The sequence below is a fragment of the Rhinolophus ferrumequinum genome, chromosome 9 (assembly GCF_004115265.2).
Source record: "Rhinolophus ferrumequinum isolate MPI-CBG mRhiFer1 chromosome 9, mRhiFer1_v1.p, whole genome shotgun sequence".
In the NCBI taxonomy this organism is placed as follows: domain Eukaryota; kingdom Metazoa; phylum Chordata; class Mammalia; order Chiroptera; family Rhinolophidae; genus Rhinolophus; species Rhinolophus ferrumequinum.
In genome coordinates, this window is record NC_046292.1 from 24,993,388 (window position 1) to 25,020,152 (window position 26,765).

At 33.3% G+C, this 26,765-nt stretch overlaps 1 protein-coding gene across 7 annotated transcripts in view; it reads left to right on the forward strand.

Annotated features, from left to right (window-relative positions):
- The window catches only part of AGO3 (argonaute RISC catalytic component 3), a 97,121-nt gene that overhangs the window by 43,403 nt on the left and 26,953 nt on the right, over positions 1 to 26,765 (forward strand). For 5 of the 7 annotated variants that reach the window (XM_033114704.1, XM_033114702.1, XM_033114703.1 and 2 more), the window contains 6 exons: positions 18,847 to 18,981; positions 22,380 to 22,467; positions 22,590 to 22,737; positions 23,145 to 23,264; positions 25,047 to 25,169; positions 25,477 to 25,610. In XM_033114704.1, the coding sequence (XP_032970595.1) occupies positions 18,847 to 18,981; positions 22,380 to 22,467; positions 22,590 to 22,737; positions 23,145 to 23,264; positions 25,047 to 25,169; positions 25,477 to 25,610 (748 nt within the window). Of the gene's footprint in view, positions 1 to 2,896; positions 2,991 to 4,173; positions 4,251 to 18,846; positions 18,982 to 22,379; positions 22,468 to 22,589; positions 22,738 to 23,144; positions 23,265 to 25,046; positions 25,170 to 25,476; positions 25,611 to 26,765 lie in introns of those variants that run through there. The other 2 variants (XM_033114707.1, XM_033114708.1) reach the window with 2 other exon arrangements.

Consider the following 26,765-nt stretch of genomic DNA (forward strand, 5'->3'; position numbering starts at 1 on the left):
ATCTGTTTTCTTCATTGTGAATTGTACCTTTTACAATGGTAAAGTGACTTTATCCTTTTTATACTTTTGGGCCAGAGTCTACATTGTCCAATAAAAGGATTACATGCCATGGTTTTATAAGCCTTATCCTATCCATTAATTTTTAATTTCTTTTAATGGTTTTGTTTTATTGGTCAATCTAAAGCTTTTTTTTTCTTCTGTTAATGGATCAGTTAAGCCAAATAGATAGGAAAGGCATACATGTTTGGTCCTAATTAAGTCAAATTATTTTGTTGTAATTTCCGATTATCTGTGTTATTTAAAATGAGTAGCCTGTTTCATCTTTTTTAAATGATAATTTCGATATTAGGAAGGTTTTTTCCTACTGGTTATCTTTATACTTGTAACTTCGTATGATACTCAACTTACTCTGTTTTTTAAAGCAATGTCTTTTGTTTTCCTTAATGAGTAACAATTATATTATCTGTATTCTCTTTTTACCACCCTCTCCTCTAGAAACTAGTTTTAGCCGTTATAGCATTATTTTATTGTTCTTTATAATTTTGCTTAAATTTTTACTACTTGACTTTCAACCTTGACTCCTATCTATTACTATAAATTGCAATCAGTGAGTTTATTCTACTTGGGTTTTCTACTCCTATCACTCACTTATTTGTACATATTATTATTCCTATATTGTTAGATTATGCAGCAATTAAATTCCATCTGTCATCTGTATGTCCATTTGTTTTCATCTTAAATCTACGATTAAATTTATTGGTGCTAACTACCAGTCCCTTTGCTGAAATTTTTCCTGTCATCTCTTGGTTGCATTTTGTCCTCATGTTGTTTCTTCAAGAAGGGCTCATATCATCCATAACTAGATTGAAGGACAACTATTTGGAGCCAGTGGGCCCTGGAGAACTGTCCCCCAACATTCCCCAATACATTTTTTTTTTTTTTAAAGGGCTCAGATGAATAAGACCTGAGTTTTTGCATATTGAAAACTATTTGTCTCTAGCCTTATTTCCTGAAGGACTGTTTGGCTAAACATAAAATTATTGACTCACAGTTTCTTGAGTATCTTACAGATATTTTTCCACTGTCTTTTGACAGTGAATTTTCCGTAGAGAAGTGTGATGTCAGTTTGATTTTCTTTTCCCTAGAAGGGACTTGCTTTTTTGTCTGATCTCGGAAAGTATTTCTCACAATTATTTTGCTAGATTTTTGTCTCAGTGCTGACTAATTTGGATCAGTTTTACTTAAAACATGGGATTTCCTTTGAAAATGTAGGTTCAATCTTTTATCTTTTTTTTCTATCATTTATTTTTAAAATTTTTCTATCCTGTTTGCTTCTTACTGTGACTTTTGTGGTATAATTTTTATCATGTGCTCACTTCATTTTTTGAATTTTAAAAAATATTTTTCTTCCGTTTCTTTCATGAGTTCTGCAATGCCTATTTCACCTTTTCCTGTTGACTGGCTGTCTCTTCCCTTAAATTTCTGCTCTGAGATCCTTCTTCATAGCTGCATTAAGAATATTTGAATTTATGTTAAAAAGTGGTGTTACAATTTTCATCTACTTTGTGATATTTTCTGTTGAGTTTTCTTTGTCAGGGATATTATGCTGTCTTTTTATATTTTCTTATTTTCTTATTTTTTTTACCATAAGAAAATATCTTTGTATGGATACTTATTACTTTTCTATTAATTCATATTTGAATGAGATGAGTTTTTCCAAATCACCTATTAGAACAGACTGGATTGGACGAGGGAGGTGTGACAGGATATGAAGAATAAGGTAGTTTTCCAGGTTTCTCTGCTCAAGACCTCTGTCCTCTGTTGTTCTGGTGGGTTCTTTTTTTAAAATACAGCCACATCTCCTTTGCTTCTCAGTAACATATGTGTTTAGGATGTGTGAACTACCAGCACTGAGTTCTATTCTTACTAGCTTCTGCTAATACAGCTCCTGCCTTTTCAAGTGCCTGCTCAAATGTTAACAATTAGAGAACTTGTGAGGGTTATACAGGAGTTCTTTGTATTATTCTTTTAGCTTTTCTGTAAATTTGAAATTACAGAAAAAAGTGCGTGCTTTGTTTTCAGAAGGGTAGTCCTAGCTGGGATCTGTCACTTCCAGACCACCCTCCCACTCACTCGCATGACATTTTCTGTATCTCTTTTCTCTGCTTCCTTTTGAGATTCCCCCACTCAATTTCAGTTCTAAACATTGCAGTTCCCACTTAGGATAGAATGAATCCTCTCTTTCTGGGAGTGAAAGTCTGCAGTCCTTCCACTAGGTACCTTTCATACTTTGTGTCCTTCTCTCTTGCATGGGTTCTACTAGTCCCATGTACTTTGAGCCATGTTTACTTATAATTTGGCATTTTTGGGTTTTATTGTCTTGTAGGTTCACTGAAGATGTAGGGTTTTTTCTTTCCTTTTTTTAACATTCCCTTTGTTGCTCTGTATTGAGTTCTAGAAGTGGGAAAATCTGGAAATAAATTGCTGCTGTTTTCCTACTGGAACTTAAAGTCCAGCTTTGGATATTATTAATAAATAATTTCTAATGTCATGTTCCCATTGGTGAAAGAAATCACAGAGAAAATTTTAAATATTTTGAGCTGAAGGGTAATGAAAATGTATATATCAGAACTGGTATGATTAACTGAAGCAATGCTTAGAGGGAGTTTAAAACCTTAAATGCCTACTATTAGAAAAGAAGAAAAGCACCAATGACCTACGCATTCATCTCAACAAGTTAGATAAATAACGAAATTAAGTGCAAAGAAAAATAGAAGGAAATAAGAGTTAAAAACAGAAATTAATGAAATAGTAAACAAATTTACCTCTATCCTGTAGGTAGGAAGACTTCAAAGGTTTTTGAGAAGGATAGTGACATGATCATATTTGTTTTCCAGAAAGAGACCTCTGGCAGCAGTGTGGAGAATAGATAGAGGAGAAAAAACTAATCTGAGAAGCCAGTTAGGAGGCTTTTTCAATCACTAGTTCAGGTAAGAGATGGTGATGGTCTAATGTGGGATGGAGAGGAAGGAACATATTACAAGGATTAAGTCAAAAAAATAGGTTTAAGAACCATGTCCAGATTAAAAACTTTGGGTATAGTTACTGGCACATGGAACTGATTGTAAATGAATAGACCAGAAGGTTTACTAGATTTTTGAAGGAATTATTTCTGGAAATAAACTACAAACCTGGTGTATTAGGTTCAATCAGAGAAGCAGAACCGGTAGGAAATAGAGAGAGAGAGAGAGAGAGATTTCGCTTACACAGTTATAGGGGCTAGCTAGGCAGGTCTGAAATCCTGAGGGCAGGCTGGAACTCATGGGCACTGGCTGAAGCTACTGTCCACAGATGGAATTTCTACTCTCTCTGCCTTGAAGAAGCCTCAGCCCTGCTTTTAAGGCCTTTCAGCTTGACTGAATGAGGCCCACCCATATCATCCAGGCTAATCTCATTTAGTTAAAGTCAACTGATTATGGACTTTAATTACATCTCTAATATACCTTCACAGCAACACCTAGATTAGTGTTTCATTGAATAACTGGCAACTAATAGCCTAGCCAAATTGACACATTAAAAAATAAATAAATACCTTGCCTACAAAGTTCTGTGATTATTCAATCTTTGAAACAGCCTTTATGTTCCTAAACCTCAGGCTCAGTAACTGTGCTGTGTTACAAACTAGTTTCCAAGAAGGCATACTTGCCTACATATATTTAGAATAATGACTCATGTCTAAAGCTTGAGGATTCTTTGAGATGTATGGGTAGAGACATCTAATATGTAGTTGGAAATTAAGGTAGGAGCTAGAAGTAAAAGTGTTGGGATTCTTCAGTATGTAAATCCATATTTGAACTGTAGAAATGGAAAAACTTCTTTAGGAATAGTATTTAGATTAAAAACATAAATGAGGAGGATAAAGCCATGGGGAATACTAGCATTTAAGGAACGAAGAAGGACAAGTGAGCAATTAATGGTTATCACAGGCAGTATGAGAGCCAAAAAGTGGTGTCAAGGAAGCTAAGGGAGGAAACTGGCTATTCATTGCCAGTAGATGATTTCACAATTAAGCAACGGGAGCTTTTCCAGTAAAATCAAGAGTAAGACCAGGATGTCAGTGCTATGATATTTAGTCACTATTGTGTTTGCTAACTTCTGTTCTTCTTACAGGTTTCAGTCTACATGTTACTTCCTTGAGAAGCAGTATTTGACACCCTTCACCCCCCCATCCAGCCATCCCCCAAGTCTGAGTTAGGTATTTCTCTTATGTATTCCCATAGCACAGTGTACTTCCCCTATACTAGCATGTGTCACCCTGAATTATAAATTTTATTGTTCTGTGTCTCCTATTAAAATAAAAGCTTCATGAAGCCAATCTTATTCACCAGTGTATTTGCCCTCCGTGTCTAACACAACTCTTGGTCATACTAAGCAAAGAATAAATCAATAAAACCAAGAACTTAGAGGAGGAGCATCCAAATGAGCCTGGAAAGTTAGAAAAATATTTGTAGAAGTAAGTAATATCTTAGCTGAGCTTTAACAAATACAATGAAATCAAGAATTTGGATTGAAAAGGGGGTACACAGGAATAGATTTCTGAGAGGTCTCTAAAATATAAAATTTTATTTAAAAAAACATAAGAGAAATACTAAATGAATGAAGTGTATTAGGCTTACTGAGAAGATTCAATTTGATAAAATGTGAGTTCTCCCAAAATTAATCTGTAAATGCAAATTGAAGTAAAATCCCAATAAGGTATATCATGAAACTTGATAAGTTAGTGTTAGGATTTATATGGAAAAATTAATAACCAAGAAAAACCAGTATAATTTTAAAAAAGAATAAAGAGGGAGGAATTGCCCTCCTTATTTAATAACAATTGAACCACAGTGCTTTTAAGTGCAGAGACAGACAGATTAACAAAGCAGAATACAGGGTCTGCCTAGAAATAAACCACATGTGTGTATATGGAATCTTTGTAAATGTCAAGATGGCATTTCAAATCACTGAGGAGTGAAATATTTAATTAATGGTGTTTATACGTTTGTTAACTGTATGAAAAAAACAATTACTCATCTCACATCATACCAAAAATTTATTTCTAGATGGATTATAATCCTAAATTTGAAAAGCAAAACTTTGTGAAATTCTCTCAGGAAAAAAAGAGAATACCTCTAACATTGAATAAAATAAAAACTACGTATATCATAAAAGAAAATACTGATAAACTTGGCTACATTTAAATGGAAAACTTACATATTATAAAAGACAAAATAAAGTTGAAAAGCTAGGAGAATATTTTCAGCACCTTTAACCAAGAACTTTACAAAATACAAGGACAGATCAATAGAAAAACAGTTCCCAAAAGAGGAAATCCAAATGGCCAATAAACACATGAAAATCAAATTCTCAAATGCATTAGTACTCAGGAAAATGCAAATGAAATCACACCCATCAGAATGGTAAAAATTAAAATGACTTATCAAATGTTGGTGAGGAAAATTAAAAGAAACTCTCATGCACTGTTAGTAGGAGTATGGTTTGATACAACTACTTTGGAGAACAGTTTTCAGTATCTAGAAAAGATGAATTAAAGATGAAATTGTGCATATCTTAAAACCTATAACATTCCACAGAGATACCTTGCATATGTGCCTGAAGTATTATTTGTAACAGCAGAAAACTGGAAACAGCCTAATTTCTATTAAAGCAGAATGAATAAACATTCTGAATGAGTACATAAATTGTTATATATTATTGTGATATACTGTATAACAGTTAAATGAATGAACCAGATCTACATATATCAACGTTGAAAACAATGTTGAGGGCAGAGCAATCAAAAGGATATGTTACTTATGTAAATTTAAAGCATAACAAAAGTATGTACTGGATACATACAAATGCAGTAAAATTATCAAAACCTAGATGGGACAAATACACACCAATTTCAAAATACTGGTTCTCTTTAAGTAGAAAGAAAGAAGAGGAATGGAATAGGTTGGTTGGGGTAAAGAACAGAGGTAAAACTAAAAGGCTGCAAATGTGAGAGATTTATTATAAAAATGTGAGAGTGTTTATTTGTGTGAACAAAGTATATAGATAACTTACGGTGTCATTGTGAAGCAAAGAAATCAGAAGATTGATAGTATTTTTTTTTAAAGATCTATGGTGTCTTAATGAAGTGAAAATAAAGTCTGAAATTTTAAATGGGTTTATTTTTTAATTGTCAGTAATATGCAATGCTGCTATGAAAAACGAGTGAAAATATTGCACTGACTACCTTACCTTCTTATATATCCTTTTTTCTTTCTGTGTGATATGATTTTGCAACCTTTGCACTTGGTATATTGCACTGAGTTCAAAACAGCCCTTCTTGAACTTGAAATCTACTGGAGAAGACTGATATTGAGTGATATAATGAAGTACTGCAAAGAAGTGCTTAGTGCAATGGGAGAATATAAGAGAGGGATCCATTCTAGTCCCAGAGGAACATTTCTCGGAGGAGATGACAGATAGGAGCTAGGTGAAATTGGTGGTGGAGATAATCATGGAAGAGTAATCTAAAAAAGAGAGCAATTTAATTCTAATTGTGTGACTTAATCTTGTCTTCAAAATGATTGTTTTCATGTTACTTAATATCCTACATCTCAACTATGTAATTGAACTTACTGAATTTTACCAATCTAAGACTCAAAAAAATTTTTATTCACATTGCATCATCTCTGAAATTGGGAGATGTCTTACACTTGGTTTGTCATAGTTTAATTGACATGTTTCTTTTTTAAAATACATAAAATATTGACATACCCTACCTTCATTGACATCTTAGATTCAATGAAATGCAGAATTTATTTTTAGTTTAGCCTACTTTTAGGACAAACTCATTTACAACTTGCATTTTACTGTATTGTAATTCATGCATTTTAACAACATCACAATGAATCTGGTGTTTATTAGTTGTTATCTCCCTTAAGATATTTTTATTTATCACTTAAATGTGCCAGGTAGAAGGCTAAGCGTTGTTCATGAGTTAGTTATGTCATATAAACTCTACCACAATTTTATGAGTTAGATGATACCCTAGCTGAAGTTTAGAGAGAAAATCTCTAACCTTTCTTTCTTTAAAGTTCACATAGTTTATCTTTTATATTTACCTTAAATAGCTTATGTGTGATGCAACCTATTAAACCTATATTTAAATATAACCATAGTTTATATTTAAGGCTCAGGGTCACATAGTTTATATTTAAATGATAGAAGTCAACTATTCTGACTCCAAAGCTTATGCCCTTAATATTCACAGCGTTTTACTGCATCCCTTAAGCAACATTTCTGGCAGACAAATCTCAGACCCTGGACGTCTAAGTTGAAAACGTTTTATTTTTATTTATTTTCTCATGCTTTTCAGTAAAAAGTAGCTTCCTAAAACACATTCACGATTTTGCTCCTAGAAGAAAATGGTCAGAAAATATAAATGGTTGTAAAATGTAGTAATTGTTATTTATTATACTTAACAGTCAAAAGTTCTTTGCAAGGAAAACAGATTTTTAGTAAGTTATTAATCACAATATTAGTGTTGCTTGTTTCATATGTTTATCTGGAGTGTTCAGGTATAAGATCTCTAAGATTAAGAAATAATTTGATTTTTATAATAATTTAAATTAGCCCTCTCAGAAGTATGTTAAAGCAGAACATTTCTTTAGGATAAAATTAGAGTCTGATTTCAAGCAGGCAGGGCAGGAACTTGATCAACACGAGGTCTAACGGGGCCAAGTAAAGATACCTGTTACCAGACTTACCCCATCTCTTCTCAGATTAGAACAAAAAGTGTAATGGCTGGAGGAATCTCAGTGACGGTCTTCATCCAATCTGTTTCTTGATTCACCCTGTTTCAGTCTAGTTGAGCATGCCCTTCATATTTGGTGCACAGCTGTCCTCTTGGGATCACACTTCACTATCTCCCTGGGGAATTTTGTCATTCTTCTAAATTTATCTCCTGTTTCCTATATCCCTTTTCTCCCCCCACCCCTTCTTTTAATGTTCAGAAATTTCATGAGAAAAGGGTACACACGAGGCAATTTGTTTTGATACCTTACACGTCAGAAAATGTATCAACAAACACGATTATAGTTTGTCTGGGTTTCTATATTGGAGATAATTTTCGTTCAGAAATTTGAAAGTAGTACTCCATATTTTAAATGGCTTTAGTGAGGTTTAATTTATATACTACAAAATTGACCCATTTTAAGTGTATATCCATTGTCTTTGTTTCACTTGTTTTGCTTTACTTTCTGGAAATTTTCCTCAACTTCATCTTCCAATCCTCCATTCACTTTTTCATTTCGGCTATTGTGTTTTTAATGTCTAATAATTCTCTTTTATGTTCTGATTGTCATTTTATTATAGCATACTATTCTTGTTTCATAGATGCAGTATCCTCTCTTAGCTCACTGAGAATAATTTTGGTGTTTCTTTTTCGTGCACATGCTTATGCTTCCTCCAAATTTATTTTTTGTTGTTGTTTTGATGTCTCACTTCCCTTTTAGAGGTTTTCCTCAAATAGGTAGTATCCTTGATTATGTACTCATGATTCATTGGGAGTATAAACACTGACTAGAAGCTGGGAATGCTTCAATAGGGCCTGTTGATCTTGAGCTTCATCTTTGGGTGATTTCAGTGGTCTGATATGGAGGAACTTAGAACATTAGAATCCTTATGTCTCGCTTCTTGACTGATCAAGTTACCCAAACATGAGTCTTCCAGACTTCTGTCTAACGGGTAACAGTCTGATTGCTTGCATTCTGGAAGCCAGGTTGGGGATTCTGGCTTGGGGAATGTCTGCATTCAGCATTTAATATTTATAGTCATTTAATCCCTTGTTTTTGCTACTGTCCTTTACCCTCAATTGTACTTGATATCCTCCCTCCAAAGAGCCTTTTACTTTTTCCAGAGAATAAACCTCCAGATTTATGCAGGGATGAGGAGGCAGTTCAGCAATGTGGAGCTAGACAAGATCTAGGGCTTTACCTGTTCTCAAAACAGCTTTTCTCTGTTCTTCTGCACCACCCCCATCTTTCTGTCACCAGTTTCAGAGGTACGTAGTACTGCCACTTCTTATGTCTTTTGAGGATTTTATAGTGTAAATGCAGTTGGTTCTTATCCTGCCCACCATAGCTGGCTTGGGATTTTATTTTCTTGGATCTGCTCTATCAGTTATAACTCGTTCACTTGCTTTTCATGTTCTAAAATACTGATGCATTTCCTGTTTTCTTCTTCTAGAGTTATGTCTTTTTTTCTTTTTTTTTTTTAAATTCCTTACAGTAGTTACAGTGGAGTTGGGGAAGGATGAAATGAGTTCTTTGTGGTTAATCTTCCATCTTAACCCAGGATCTGTTCTTACAAGACAGAGGCTTTGTCTGTTTCCTCTCTAAATTCCAACCCATAAAGGATTCCCTGATCTAGTAGGTACTTAATAAATGTTTAAATTGATGATTAAGTGTTATTTTTCACCTGTAAAATTCAAAATTGGTAACAAGTTTGTGCTGGAGACCTAGTTTCTTGCTATGTGGACCTCTTAATCTGGTTCAGTGTCTTCATAACGTCGTGCCTAACTTTCTCTGGAACAAGTCATCTAACAGAGCAGGGCAGAAGCTGTGATGACATAAAGTTACATGCTGCCATTTTTGTAATATCCTATTGGTTACACAGGTCAGTTCTATTCAGTGTAGAAGAGTCTTACACAAAGGTTCTAATCCCATGAGGCAAGATTCACTAGGGACCATCTTGGAGGCTGGCTATCACACAAAGTTTTGTCTTAAACTAGAAAATGAACACATTATATATATTCAAAGTAAGTAGAAGATAAGAAATAATAAAGATCAGAGCAAAAATTAATTAAAATAGAAAACAAACAGTACAGAAAATGAATGAAGCCAAAAGGTGGTTCTTTGTAAAATATTAATAAAATTAATAAACTCCTAGCAACACTAATGAAGAAAAATAGAAAATTACTAGTATCAGGAATGAAAGGGGCTGTTACTATAAAGATCCTTCAAAATTGAAAGATTAGTTAGAAAATGTTACAAAAAACTTTGTAACAATTTGATAAACACAACTTTATAAAATTTGACTCAAAGAGAAATCAGAATAACCTTGTATCTATTAAGGAAATTGAATTCATAATTCTAACAACAACAAAAAACCACCAGTCCCAAATGATTTCACTGGTGAATTTTATTTAACATTAAAAGAAAAAAATAATACCAATCTTTCACAAATTCTTTCAGAAGAAAACAGAAGAGGAGGAAAGGCTTTTCAACTCTGTTTTATGAGGCTAATATACCTCTGATACACCTGAGGGAAAAAACACTATAATCCTCTCAGCAGAAGAATCATTTGACACATTTTTACATTCTCATGATAAAAATGTACAACAAACCAGCAATAAAAGGAAACTTCTTCAACCTGATCAGAGCATCTACAAAAATATACAGGCATCATCATACTAAATGGTGAAAACATTGAATGCTTTTATCCCAAGATCAAGAACAAGGCAAGGACACTCGCTCTCACTACTTCTATTCGACATTGTGCTAGAGGTCCAAACCAGTGCGGTGAGGCAAGAAAAAGGCATAATATTGTAAAGGAAAAATAAAACTATCTCTGTTTGCAAAAGACATAATTGTCTATGTAAAAAAGTCCTAAGGAATCTACAAAAAAGAAAAAAAAACCTATTAGAATTAATAGATGAATTTAACAAGGTTACAAGATACAAGTTGCATATACAAAAATTAATGTTAGCAATATAACAGAAATACTAGCATCAACAGTTGGGAAAATGGAAAAGTATGTACCATTAATAACAATATGAAAAAATAGATTTAGGAATAGATTTAGAGAAAGGTGTGCAAAGCCTGTACACTGAAAACTACAAAGCATTCCTGAGAAAGATATAAACAGATACATTTTTGGACCAGAAGATTCAAATTGTTAAGATGTTCATTCTCCCCAAATTGATCTATAGACTCAAAAAAGTCTCATCAGGCTTTCTAAAAATATAAATTGACAAGCTGATTCTTAAAATTTGTATGAAAATGCAAAGAACCTAGAATAGCCAAAACAGTGTTAGAGGATTTATAGTACCTGATTTCAAGATATACTTTAAAACTATAGTAATCAGAACTGTGATACTGGGGTAAAGATGGACATATAAATCAAGTTATAGAATAGCTACAAATAGTACACTTGATCTTAGAACCAGAAGGCTGAGAAGCAATTAGAATAGCTACAAAAATAGACCCACTTGTGTGGTTGGTTGATATGCAACAGAGGGGCCAACATAATTCAATGAGGTCCTCTCTAGTGATTCTAGAACCGGGTATTTGTATGAAAAAAAAAATCAACATTAACCCTTATTTCACACCTTACTCAAAGCTTAATTCAAAGTTACCACAATCAAAATTATAAAAGCTAAAACAAATTGCTGAGAAAACGGGAAAAATGTTCGTATTTTTGGAGTAGGCAAAGGTTTCTTAATATATTGGAAACCTCATCTAAATGAAAATCCTGTCTTAAGAACACTGCTAAGATGGAAGGGCAAGCTACTGCTGGGAGACAACATTTGCAAAACACCTGAACAAAAGATTTGTGTCCAGAATATATGAAAAATACATAACTCAGATAATTTTAAAAAGTGGCCAAAAGCAGATGCTTCACAAAAGGTGATAAGTGAATGGCCAATAAACACTTGAGACGATGCTAATTATCATAGGTCACTGGAAAATGCCAATAAGAACCACAATAAGATACCACTTCACACCCAATAGATTGGCTAAATTAAAAATTTGACTGGTAATACTAAGTGTTTGCAAGGATGTGGAACAACTGGAAATGGTAGGAGTGTAAAATTGTACAATCACTTTGAAAAATATTTTGGCATATTCTTTTTTAAAGTTAAACATTCTCTTGTCATGTGACCCACCAGTTCAATTCCTAGGTCTTTCTCCAAGAGAAATGAAAAATAGGTTGATAAAAAGATTTGTGCATGTATGTATGTTCACATGTTCATAATAAGTAGAAACTGGAAAAACCTAAATGTCCCACAACAAGCGACTGGAGAAACAAACTGTGATCTATTCACACAATGAAATACTACCCAGCAATTAAAAAGAACTAACTACTGATTGATACAATGGAATGGATGAATCTCAGCTAAGATGTGCAAAAGAAGCCAGGCACACAAAATTGCATACACCGTATATATCCATTTATATGAAATTCTGGAACCAGTTAATCTATCATGAAAGGAATCAGATAAGTGGTTGTTTGGGAGGCAGATATGGGAGGGACTGATTACGTAGGGGCAGGAAAGTGCTTTCTGAGGTGATGGAAATGTTCTGTCTTAAATGGGAAGGTAATAGCATAGATGTATACATTTGTCAAAACTATTGAACTTTACACTTAAAATGCATTTTGTATGGAAAGTATACCTCAAATACAGATATCACTACACACCAGAAATTCTGAAATTGTTTTTTTTAATGAGATATCACTACATAGCCACCAGAATTTCTAAAATTCAAGTCTAACAATACTAACAGTTGGTGAGAATTTGGCACAATAGTGACTCTTACACACTGTTTATGAGGGTCAGTTGTTAAAACCACTTTGGAAGTGTTTGGCATCGTCTAGAAAAGTTAGAGATACACATCCATCATTACTCAACAATTCTCCCAGATGTAGCCTTTTTTACCAGAAAAATTTGTATGTATGTGTGCATTAAAAAAGACCACTAGGGTGCAGCCTGATAGCTCAGTTGGTTAGAGCGCGTTGCTCTTAGCAATGAGATTGCCTGTTCGATCCCCACATGGGCCACTGTGAGCTGCGCCCTCCACAATTAGATTGAAATAACTACTTTATTTGGAGCTGATGGGTCCTGTTAAATAAAAGTTTAATTAAAAAAGAAAAACCATCTATAAGAATGTTGATGATGTAATTCTAGTCACCAAAGGAAAGGACTGAAACAAGCAGCCACCAATATTAGAAGGGATAAATTGTGTATTTCTTTAACAGTATTAGGCAGAGCAGTGAAAATGAAGACACTAGTTACATTTAATATAGATGAGTTAGAACAGGAGTCTCAAAGATTACATACTTTATGTTTCCAGTTACGTAAAATTCAAAAACTAGGAAAACTAAACTGATGTTTAAGAATCTGTACTTATGTTGTAAATCTGTAAAGAAAAGGAAGTAATTACCATAAAAGCCAGGGTTTTGGTTACTTTTAGAGGAGAGAGGAAGTTACGGTTGGGTAGGGGCTTGGGCAGAGGTTTCTAGGATACTGGCAATATTTAGTTCTTGATTTGAATGCTGGTTATATAATATTCACTTGATAATTTGCTAAGTGGCACATTCATGTTTTAGACACTTTAGTAAATATCTGATACATTAAAAATAGAAAAAATAAACCAATCCTATATCAGTATCTGCTGAGTACTATGTTAATATTTTGCCTGGTGATAAAAGAGGAGATGCAAAGATGTTTAATATGGACTCTGAAATTCTCACAAATGATTATCCTAAAAAGGCATTGTGTAAAGAGTGGTCTTAATTTGTGTTCTTATACCTTCAGAGCCATGGAAGTAAACCTATAGGATTGAGGCAGATAACAGCCATACCATGTGCCCTCTCAGGAGGTAGTATATTATATGTACAACACCAGAGTATAATTGTGCTTATGTTTTGCCTGGATCCAACACTAATTACTACTTTGTTTTAATACTATTCATTTGAACCTATACTCATTTGGTACATGTAGTTCTAGTTATTAGGTTGGTACAAAAGTGCAGTTTAAAAGGTTAAAAATGATTGCAAAAACCGCAATTACTTGTGCACCAACCTAAGATTTTAAATATGGCAAACATTTATTATATTCTTTTTTCACATCTGTTATTTTAGCTATGTTCTAACAGAAATTTTTGGTTTTGACACAGTGAAGAGCAAGCTTCAGAATCCTGATCTCTTCACGTAACATTCTCCCTTATAACCTCTTCCCTTATAACCTATAACCAGGAGTTTACATTGACAAATGATTTTGTCTAAATTAAGATCTCAGTAGATCAGTGAGCAAAAGACATGAGAAGGCAATTCTTCAAAAATGAGAGGAATTCTGTTGAGTTCCTCTCATGTTCTAGGCACAAGTAGGTACCTTGCATTGAATCTCCGCCCTAATGTCTATGAATAGTAGGTATTCTAATTTTACAGATGAACAAATCGAAATTCAGAGAAATCATAAGTAGTAAGTGCTGGATCTAGGATTAAAATTTAAATCTATTTTATTTCCAAGCCTATCTTTTTTTACTCTAACACTGCTACCCATGAAAAGAAGAAAATAAACATAGTTTTAAAAAACAAACATGCAACAGTTAAAAAGTAACAAAAAAGGATACATTTCCAACAGCAACAAAAATTATTAATTTATTGAAAGATAGAGTTATAGAGTATGTTACAAAATCTTAACAATATTTTAATAAATTTAGAGATATGCTATGTTCATGAGTTGAAAGACTATCCCACTGGTATTCTAGATCTAGTCAATTTTGGTAATTCTTTTCCCGTGGTTGTATTTATACATGGCTAGATACTAACAATCTAACTAGTTGGTAATATCTCAGTTCCACTAACCTCTCAAGTAATATCTGTGCTTTATTTCTTGATTTTATTTATCTGATATCTAACACCTGCCCATTCACTTTATTTGTATGTATATACTACAAATTTATCCATTTGATTGATGGATAGTTAGGTTGCTTGCATTCTTTTTGCTATTAAAAACTGCTACAATAAACATTCTTCATGTCTCCTTTTGCAGATTTGGAATTTTTCTAGAGTATATATTCCAATATATTGAAATTGCTGATTTAAAAATTATGCACTTCAAATTTACCATATATTTCCATTGCTTTCCTAACTGTGTCAGTTTATATTCCTACAATCTATATGAGAGCTTTCATTCTTCCATTGGTTTATTAATAGTTTGTGTGTTACAGGTCTTGAAATTTTTTGCTCATCTTGACTGGTGTAAAATGATAGCTCAGTGTTGTTTTTATATATATATATTACCTTAATTACAAATAAGAAAATTAGGGGAAATTTTTTTTGACATTTAGATTTTCTCTTCTATAAAATGCCTGCTCATATCTTTTACCACTTTTATTGTTTTATCTTAATTTGTAGGAGCTCATTAAATATTTTAGATGCTAATCATTTGTTATACCTATTACACATATTCTCTACCAATTTATAGCCTGCTTGTTTTTTTAGCTTTGTTTGTGGTATATTTTTTCTTATAGTTTTAATGGTTTGTAATTTTGTATCTTGTTTAAGAAATTCTTACCTCCAAGATCACAATATTCTATAGGTTCCTCTAACCTTTGCTTTTCTTTTCATACTTAGTTCTTTAAATAGGAATTTGTTTTTCCTATGTGAGATAGGCTTTCAAGTCTACATGGCTGGTCTATGTGTCTGTCCCCACAGTCTTTTGACTTGAATGAGATTATAAGAAATCTTGATGAGTAGTAGGACAGACCTTATTCTTAAAAATTGTACTGGCTATTCATGTTTCATTGCTCTTTCATGTTAATTTCAGTATCAGCTTCTTAAGTTCCAGAGGTTGAGGAGGTTATAGCCTGTTGGTATTTTGATTGAAATTGTTTTGAATTTGGGGATAATTTACATGCATTGGGTATATTATTCCATTTATTTAGATTTTCTATAATATCTTTCAATAGTAAAGATACCTGTTACTTCTGTAGGTCTTATACATCTTTTGTTTGGATTTCATCCCAAGTGCCTTATGGTTTTTCTTGCGATTTTAAGTGGGGTTTTTTTTAATCACGTTTTAAGTTGGTTGCTAATATATAAGAATATAATTTCTTTTCCTACATTGATCTTAAATCTAGCAACCTTGCTGAACTCTCTTACTAATTCTATAATTTATGTATAGATTATTGGGTTTTCTGTGTAGGCAGTCATATTGTGGAGAATAATAATTTTGTTTCTTTCTAATCTCTTTACCTTTTATTTCTTTTAAATTACTATGGTAGCTAGGACTTCCTATTAACTGAAGTTGAATCCACCATAGATGTTTGGTAGAGAACTTCTATCAAATTAAGAAAGTTCCTTTCTAGTCCTGGTACAGTGAAAATAGAAGCTATGGGGGTGAATTTTATCTAATTTGGGGAAGGGGGAGCGGCATGATCTATGGAAATGACTGTATACTTATTTCCTGTTAACGCATTAATGTGGTATATTTTATTAGATTTTTAAAAATATTTGACATAAATATTAAAATTAGCTAATTTGTGAAAGTGGAAGGAATAAAATGCATATGTATGTAGGTTTATAAAATATTAAGGATTTAACTTAGTGGAGAAGCAGGTCTTAGCTGATTTCAACCCATCTTTTGTAAGAGCTTTTTTTCCAGTAAGTTTAATTGTCACCTCAGATGTCCACATTCCAATAAAGAAGATGATAAACACTAAAATGATGAGAAGCATAGTGGGATAAATAGTACGGGAAATAATGTTAAACAGGATAAATAATGTTTGTTTAGTGGTTTCAACTCTGTGGTGTAAAACACATTAATTGTGAATTCCTGTATTATAGTAATCCAGTGAAGAAAATTTACCTGTAGGCTTAAAGGAATGACAAAATCAGCATGTTACTTACCATATATTTATTTTCCTTTATCTATTTACTTTTTAAAAATTAGCCCAGAAACAACGTGTGCTTATTTGGTATGTATCCTGCCAGCCTTCTCTTAATGCACGACAACATTGTCACATGTTTAATGGAAGAATATAATGTATACATTTTAAAAACTATTATGGATTTGGACAATATACCCAGAATACTAATACAATCTTATCAGTCTCTCTTTTTTTAAATTAGAAATTGTGGAGGTGTTTCTAAAGTTTATTTGGATGGAAGTTTAGCAATGTGTATTGATTCCTCTTAAATCTTCAGAAGTGCTATAGAAGTACTCATGGATGTGTGTATGCTTGCACACCTGCATGTACACACACACAAGGATGTTCACTGGAATATTTTTTGTACTAGTAAAAAAAAACAAAACCAACATAACTGTCCATCGTTAAGGACATGAAGTACATCCATGCAATGAGATATTCTGCAGCTTTGAAAAAGAACGATATACAGAGGGTGCCAAAAAAATGTATACACATTTTAAGAAAGGAAAAAACTGTATTAAAAGTGTAATACTCAATGTATACTGATAACAAAAGATGAATACAAACCATGTATATACATTTTTTTGGCACCCCTGGTAATTCCGGTACATACAGATCTATCTTTAATATACATACTGAGAAAAAAAGAAATCAAAGCCCAGAATACTGTTTCTAATGTTTTACCATTTGTGTTCTTTTCATTAAGGGGGGAAGGGAGTATATATTTACTTATTATGCACCAATAGTGTGGAATAAAATGAAGTCATTGAAAACAATGTTATGACATGGAAAGATCTCTAAGATATATCGTTAATTTAAAAAATAATAAAATGTCATAGAACATTTATTATCTGATCTCATGTAAAAAAAGTTATATGTACATTTTATCTCTGTAAGTGCATAATAAAATAACAGGATATACACATAACATACATACATACATATATATATATATATATATATATATATATATATATATATATATATATATATATACATACATACCGGCAGTGGTTACCTGGATACTGGAGGAAGTCTTTACTCGGTATCATCTATATTATTTGAATTTTTTATGATGAGACCTCATTTGTATATTATTTCTGTAATAAAGGAGAAGGTCATATGTGCTCACTATAAAAATGAAGATTTAAAGATAAAATTAAAAGTAAAATAAAAAATATCCACAGTAGCCTCACCACCCACACATGTCCTGAGATAACTACATTGATGCCTTGATAAATATCCTTCCAGAAGTGAGGGATATTTTGTGGAGGACATATAATCCTACACCAAGGAGAGGGAGAGAAAGAGCACCACATAAAAAGTTAACACTTAGCAGACAGTGGGCATGCTTTTTAAGTATAACAATAACATAGCATGTAGCTTATTGTCTATTTGGGTTTTACTTTTCATGGTATCCCCCGTGTCTTTATAGCACATAATAACAGTCATAAGTATGTGATTAAGAAATGTGTCATGGTGATCTACTAACCATTAGTGAAGATCTTCTGGTTCTAAAACCCAAAATTAAGAAATCATACTGGTTGACTGTGAGAAAAATGCCAACTGTAGCTAGATAGCATTGGGCAGACACCCCTCACTGTTACTACCTATAGCTTGGATTAACACGAATAACATTTCATACCACTGTCTCTTCAGATCTGTACAAGACAGGGAAAATTCTCACTGGAATAGATTGGCAGTCTGAGGTGGCATAGAAATCTTTGTTTAAGAAATAATACATAAACTTGTCATCTGCTAAAGGGCTCAGGCCTTCTTTGTCCCCTTACAGGCCTTGTCTCACACCGCGAACACTTCTCTGTACATGTAGTAGAGAATGGAATGATTCAGTAATCGATGGTGAAAGAGAGAGATTATAAAATCTGTACTGTTTAGTTTTTCTGTTTTTGTGCCTATCTTTCAGTCAAGCAGAGGTCAAATTGAAATTGTTTAATTTTGGACATATTTTTATATGTATGTAAGTATACATACAGGATAATTTTAACTATAATTATTTCATTATAGAAGCTGAAATCAAGTTTCTGAATTTTTTTAAGGAAACATTAATTGGTACTATTTGTGTTTTTCTTCTTAGTTTCTGCCACTGCCTTCTACAAAGCACAACCAGTAATTCAGTTCATGTGTGAAGTTCTTGACATTCATAATATTGATGAGCAACCAAGACCTCTGACTGATTCGCATCGGGTAAAATTCACCAAAGAGATAAAAGGTGAATTAATTATCATTTGGAACAACTTAACTATAATATGCATGGGTATAACAAATTTTTATTGAAAAAATTTTTTGATTAAAATTTATTCATGTAACATTATCAGTAAAATATAGATCAATTATAAAATGTTACATTAAATTCATTACCATAACATTTTAGGTAGTATTTCAATGAAAGAAGTACCAAGTAATAGAATTAATATTGATACCAGTTAATTTTTTATTAATACTTTCCCTTACTCATTGAAGGTATAAGAGTATCTCACGAGAAAATGCTTCTATAATGCTGTTAAAAGTAGAAAGCTTATTTCAAAAACATTTGTTACTTCAGAACTGGATACATCCTGCTTGCTCCAGTAATCATTCATTCTTTGCTGTTTAATATCCAGGAAAGAGATAGTCATTGTAGTAAAATATTATAAGGAAAACCCTTCCTGCTTTGAAAATAAGCATTCGTTTATCTCAAGTAACTGAAGTGCCAGAATAAGAAAATGTTATGTATTACTTATTGCAACCATACCATTATCCTTTCATAATCTGTATTAACTGCACAGTTAGCATTGTTGGGAGGTAGTGCATTACCCACCATTAATATGTGATCATCTAAATGCTATGGTTTCCAGTGGAGTTGCTGCTTAGTTACCACCTCTGATGTCATGAAGTCACTTACATTATTTTACGGTAACTATGCAATCAACTCATATCACCACTTTATCACAGAAAATACAAGATGTACAGAACAAGGATTCACCTGCTGCCCGAAGAGCATGGACTCGATCTTAACTTCAACTGCTCAGGGGCCCAAAGAAATGACTGAAAAAATGACTAGAAAGCATTATAAAGTTGATGTTATAGTGAAGGTAAAGCCAAGTTTATAGGTTAAATATTTGATTTATTAAAGCCAATTTTTTTTTTTTTGGTGGGGTGGAGGGTTTGGGGAGGGACCTGGGCAGAGAATTATGTAGTCCATTTTTTAAAATTTCAACTTTTTGCTTACCCCTGGATTTGGGTCTAATCCTTAGGAACCTATGATCCTAGATATGAGGTAGAAAAATCTGCATTGGCTCTAATTGACTGATGATTTTTTCCTCTATTGAAAGTCAAGAAGGCTTTTTTATTAAACAGGGACCTTTAAGGTGGTACATCATGTATTCCTACCACAGTAACTCAAATCAAAGTTGTATTCTGTGCTATATATTTGGGTTTAATTTTTAGCTGACATGAGGAATTTTATGAAAACTGTTAAATAGTGATACAAAGTGTGCTATAATTAATAAATTTCCTTAGTGTACTCATTTGATTCCAGTTGAACATTTTTCGTAAATACTAGGGTGGTTTCTTTGTGCACTAATTCATCATAGTTAAAGAGCAGAAATATTGAGGGAAGTATATGGTAAAGTACTATTTGTATATAAGAGTACCAATTTATTTTTGATAAAAACTTATGTAGTAGGCTTATAGAACCTTACTAATAATTTTTTTTAATCCAAGGGGAAGACTTGAGAACAAATTGCTAAGTGGTGTAAGATAACAAAAATTTGTTTTAAATTTTCTATTGTGTTTCCCCCTAAACACAGTATTTTTATATCTTGTTTACTTCATATTGTTAGTATTTCTTTCTTATAAGGCCTTCCCTTGATAGTATTTTATTTTCTAGTCTCCTTTATAATAGAGGCATAGTAAATGCTCTAATTGATCTGAAATTTTAGTTTTCTAAAGAGAGTTACTAAAAACTATTTCTCACTGATTCAATTAGGGTTACTCAAGAAAAACCCATACCAATCTGATACAGACACTGTGTTCATTTAACATCTTAATTTATGCTGATATATCAAAAGAAAATATTACTATGAGTGAACTTTGTGTTTGGTTCTGTAGTTAGTAATTACATAGGAAAATAAGTTATACTGTAGCAGGATTTCTCAGCCTTGGTATTATTGCTATTTTGGGCTGGATAATTCTTTGTTGTGGTCGGAGGTGGGAAGTAGTACTGCCCTGTGTACGGTAGCATATTTAGCAGCATCCCTGGATCGAACCATCGCTAAATCTACCATTCACTAGATGCCAGTAGCACCCCTCAGTTGTGACAATCAAAAATGTCTCCAGGAATTACCAAATGTTCCCTGGAGGACAAAATCACCTCTGGTTAAGAAACACTGCACTATAGAGTCACAGATATGAGAGAGAAATAATACAAAAGTAGTAACTATAAATACTATCAGGGAACTAAAAGTTGTCCTCCCATCTACCCTTTTTAGATTTTCCTCCTTTGGACTGTAGTCCATAGAAGTAGAGTTGCTTATCTGTGAGTAGTAGCCACTGTATCTGTTTGTTAACCCCTCTCTAGGTAGTTCCAAGACTGTACTGGCCAATACAGTAGCCACTAGCCATATGTAGATATTGAAATTTAAACTAGTTAAAATTAAATTTTCAGTTTCTTAGTCACACTAGCCACATACTGTACTTAGTAACATATATTGGTAGTGATTACCATATTAGCACAGACACAGAACATTCCATCATCTCAGAAAACTCTCTTGGACAGCACTGCTTAAGAAAATTCATCCCAAAGAATTTTAGCCAATGATTTAAAAGTCCATTGCTTCACCTTCTAAAGCAGGCCTGGGATCCTCAAACCCCTAGAGTCCACAGATGGGCTACAGGGATCCAGGAACATACAAAATCATATGTTAAACTGTGTGTACATGCATTTTTCTGAGAGCTTATTGCTTTCATGAGATTCTCAAAGGGAGTCAGTGATTCCATAAAGAAGTAGGGATCACCTGATCTGGGAATTATTTCGGTTGCATTTGATTTCTAATAGTCAGTAGTAAAAGTACTGTATCATTATGTTATACTTCAGCAAAATTGTCACTCCACTTCTGTTAAATGGGCCTGGGAATTTTTTTTCTCCCCGCTTTAAAAATCTTTGAAGGATTTTCTTCTTGAGTTTTATGAAATTCTGATGTTCACTTAGTATGTGGTGACTGGGCTATTCAAATATCACATACTTTGAAGGCTATAGAATATCTTGAAAATTATTGCAACTCCTCTTTGATTCCTCCTTCCCTCTCCCAGCATACATACCTAAATTTATTATAAACAAGTTTTTTATTAATGGAGAACTTTGTCCCTTGATCCACAGGCTTTGCCAATTTTATGATACTATTTTTTAATGTATAGAACTTGAAAAGATAGTGAAAAGGTTTGGAGTTAGGTCTATGGTGATTGTAACCATTATTTGCAATGTTATATATGAAATACTTTGTTAATACCACATTGCCTGTATCACAGATTTTCTGTCTACTTAGAATTTGAGTTTATCGTAGTGAAGAGGCTTTATAAATATTTTACATATGACAGTTCTATAACCTCAGTTTTTCTTCTTGGGAACAGGTCTGAAGGTTGAAGTGACTCATTGTGGAACAATGAGACGAAAATACCGTGTTTGTAATGTAACAAGAAGGCCTGCCAGTCATCAAACGTAAGAAAAGCTGGTGTTTGTCAGCAGAGATGATGTGAGGCAGCTTGCTGTAGTTAGTGGATTGGGAGTTTTGCTGGCTTATAATGATATACGAGTTGTTAATGTATACTTTTCTTTTCCAGCTTTCCTTTGCAGTTAGAAAATGGCCAAACTGTGGAGAGAACAGTAGCACAGTATTTCAGAGAAAAGTATACTCTTCAGCTGAAGTACCCACACCTTCCCTGTCTGCAAGTGGGGCAGGAGCAGAAACATACATACCTGCCACTAGAAGTAATGTGTTTAAGCTGCTTGTTAATATCCTCTTATTCGTCATTCTGTTGGGGTCTTTTAACTGCATATTCTCACATTTATTTTGGAGATTTAACTCTTTTAAAATTTTATTTTACTCTATAAATTTTCAGTAATAAAATAATACGGAAAAAAAATTCATCCACAATCTTACCACTCTAAATGTTACCACTGTTAGTATTTTGATACACATCAGCCTTTTTATTCAGTGTACATTTTACCTAAGTGTAATCATACTATAAAGAAGTATTGTTTACTACTTTTTTACTTAATATGATATTAAAAAACAATTTAATGACATAGATTTTAAATTTTAATTTCACATGTAACTGGCACTAGAGTTTTAAAAAGATGTATGCATCTAGTACAAAACTTTTTTCTATTTGTAGGTCTGTAATATTGTGGCAGGGCAACGATGTATCAAGAAGCTAACGGACAATCAGACTTCCACTATGATCAAAGCAACAGCAAGATCTGCACCAGATAGACAAGAGGAAATTAGCAGATTGGTTAGTACTTAACCCTCGAAGTGGGAATTCAAAATATATTAGAGTGAACTACTAAAGAACCATGTCCTTATCCACTCATACCTTATTACCATTTCATAGACTATCAGAATTGAAAGGGATCACAGAAGTAAAGAGTAGCATTCTAGGGGTAAGCCTCAGTGGGGTCTATGAGAAAGGTTAGAGCCTTCTAATTTAATCCCAACTCTTTCATTAGATATAGACCAGATTCTCTCAGAACTGAAGTTTCAGTTTAGTGAACTGAAACTTTATTGCTTCCCACCTGAAAGAGGGGAAAAGGAAGAAAAGTCAATGAGTATCAATAGTGAGAGACTTACCACTCAGTAGGGTTGCTTCAGCCCCCAGTATCAGACTGGCCACTATAGGATAAATAAAGAAATAAAAGACAGCTCTAACCATGTAGGGTTTCTAAGCTATATCATTGTTTTAAATGGAGAGGAAAGAAGAGTTATATGACTTTTTAAAACTAGTGGGATCAAGCAAAATAAAAAATAAAAGGTACCTGGATCTTATCTTATGCTCATTAATATCATTTAAATTGCCAAAGTGAAGAGAAAAAAGTCTGGAAATATGAATATTACCTAAAACAACTTACCACTTTCAGAAGCAATTTTGAAAGTGGTTGGGAAAGGGTTACCAAACTGGCTTTCATTTTGTAAGCCATCACAGAAAAACAAAAGACCTTTTTTTCTTTATAGTTTTATAAGGAGTGAGTGAAAGTTATTACATGATATTTAATTGGGAAAATACAGGCTGGTTCTCATCATAGATTTTTCTCTGATCTACTATGACATGATTTTGAGAGCTTTAAGAGACTAGAACCTGTCACTCTCTATAACATCTCAGTAACTACTACTAATTTATTACAGCTTTTCTGTTCAGAGAGACAGTATTACATATACAGTGGTTTAAAGTCCAGGCCTTGGAATCTAACAGGGTTCAAAGTCTAGCTTCTCTACTTACTGTTACTATTCTGTATTATAATTATAGCACTTGGAAGGCTAGGGCAGTACTTGAGAGTAGGAACTCTGGAATCAGAACATAACACGGTTTCAGATTCTCTATCACTTGTTTAGCTATATGGTTTTTAGGCCAGTCATTTCACTTTACTAAGTTTTAGCTTTATCCTCTGTAAAATAAAGTTTATAAAAGACTTACTTTTGTAGTTACAAGGCTAGTGTGAAAATTAAACCCGGCACATTACACAGTAAGTCTTAGGAAATAGAAGTTGTTGTCATTCTTTGTAACCGTACTGCGAAGGTACACTAAAATACCAGAAATGATTCAATTGTAAATCAAGTAATTAGGGGGGAAAAAGCCTTAGGATTAAGAATATTTGCTATCAAGCTCTCCGTAAACTAAATTTTAACAGTATATGTCTGGATCCTCTTATTAGAGATTCTTCAGGTTTTTTTAGGTCAGGCATTTCTTTCTTTTGCACTCTCTAGACCACCCTCCCCAGAATATATTAGGTTTAATTATATAGAATTACCATTTTCATGAGTCAGAAATAATTGAAATTTCTTATTTAACCTAATATATTTAAATTTTCTAGAAATTACCAAGAGATTTACAGACTTCCTACAATCCATTCATGATCGGTGGTCCCCAGGTTAAGATTCTCTGCTTTATAGTTAGGGCACCATGAACTAGACCTATTGTCAAACATTATTGACAGTGAAGGAAAAAATATAGAGAATTCTAATAAGTAAAGCAGGGGATTTGGGGGAATTTTGAAAGTAACTTCAAACTTTCTGTTCATAGGTAAGAAGTGCGAATTATGAAACAGATCCGTTTGTTCAGGAGTTTCAATTTAAAGTTCGGGATGAAATGGCCCATGTAACCGGACGCGTACTTCCCGCACCTATGCTCCAGTATGGAGGACGGGTAAAACCTCTGACAGTTCTTTTAATTATAAACATGCGGTTCCTATGTGTGGAAAGAGGGGCATCCTAGCTAAGTCTGGAATTTAGAAAACGTTTGATTGTTCCAACAATATTTTTTTAGTTTCAAGGTGTCTTTGCTTGAGCTTGGTAGAATTTTGGTTTTTCTATGATAAAAATATAAGTATTGATTGAGAACAACCTATTCCATGTAGAAGATCAGATATAGATATATATCAGCTTACTGAAATAAACTGTGCGTTAAGTGTTTGTTCTTTTTTGCCATATTTGTCTTTCTCCTTTTTCTGTAGAATCGTACAGTAGCAACACCAAGCCATGGAGTGTGGGACATGCGAGGGAAGCAATTCCACACAGGAGTGGAAATCAAAATGTGGGCCATAGCTTGTTTTGCCACACAGAGGCAGTGCAGAGAAGAAATACTGAAGTAAGGCTTGTCATTAGTTTGGCTTTGGAACCTTTTTGTGTTCAAATTTTGTATTTCAATTTTAAATTGCTCAGCTAGTGTTCTAGCCAGACTTTCTTCAATATGAAGTATATTTAATCACTGAACTTTTAAAAATGTTTCTTCTCAATTTTCTGTTGAAGATTCCTGAATTTGTTAGTCATAATAAAGGCACCGATTCATTCTTCTAGGCATCCTAATAGACTAGCTTATGTGGGATATAGCAGGAGCATCACTGGCTTTTGATGGCAAATGGGTTAGGTTTAATTCCCAACTGTGCCACTTCCGAGCTTTATTCCTGTGGATAATTTATTTAATCTCATTATGTTTCAGTTTTCACCATTTTAAAATAGAAATAATAGTACCTTTTTACTGGGTGAAAATTAATAAGATCCTTATTTCTCAACTAAGTTCCTTGAAAGAGTGTTTTAACTCATTTCCACTACCTTCCTTTCCAAAATATGGCCTGTATCTCCACCACTTTCCCTCTTCCTCAGATTCTTTCCTTCAACATGTAAGTGCTCAACAATCTTCTGTTTAAATTTAAAATAAAAAACAAACAAAAATCTTCAATTTTCAATTCACCTAATTTATTCTCTGAGGCTTCCAGGTTCCTATTCTCTCTCCTTCCTTGAAATCTTAGTGCTCTGCTAAAACTGGTTTCTGGAAGATCTCTCCATTCTATTTATGCTGCTAATCAATTCTAATGGTCTCTTCTCAGCCATTATTTTTCTCAAAGTTGTGCAGCATTAGATGTAATTGACTACCTTCTTGACATTCTCTCCGTTTTTGCCTTCCTGGTTCTTTTTTATCATGTGGGCTTCTTTTCTTCTCTATCTCCTCCCCTTTGGGACTGCCAAGTCTGGGGTTTTGGCAGTCTGGAGGGCTTCCTCTGTCACTCTTGTTTGAGATGCTGTGCTATCATAAAAGAGTACTGGCTCCACTTGTGACTTCCCCACTGAAAAGCTTTTAGGCTTCTCTTTGACAAATAATAACATTAAAAATCAGTATGACATTTAAAAATCTTTCACCTGCCTCTTAAATCCTTTCTTCCTTTTCTCACATTCTGAACATAGGAAGCATAAGAAGTATTCCCAGTATCCCCTGGCATTTTTTCCATTTCCACTCATGTTGTGC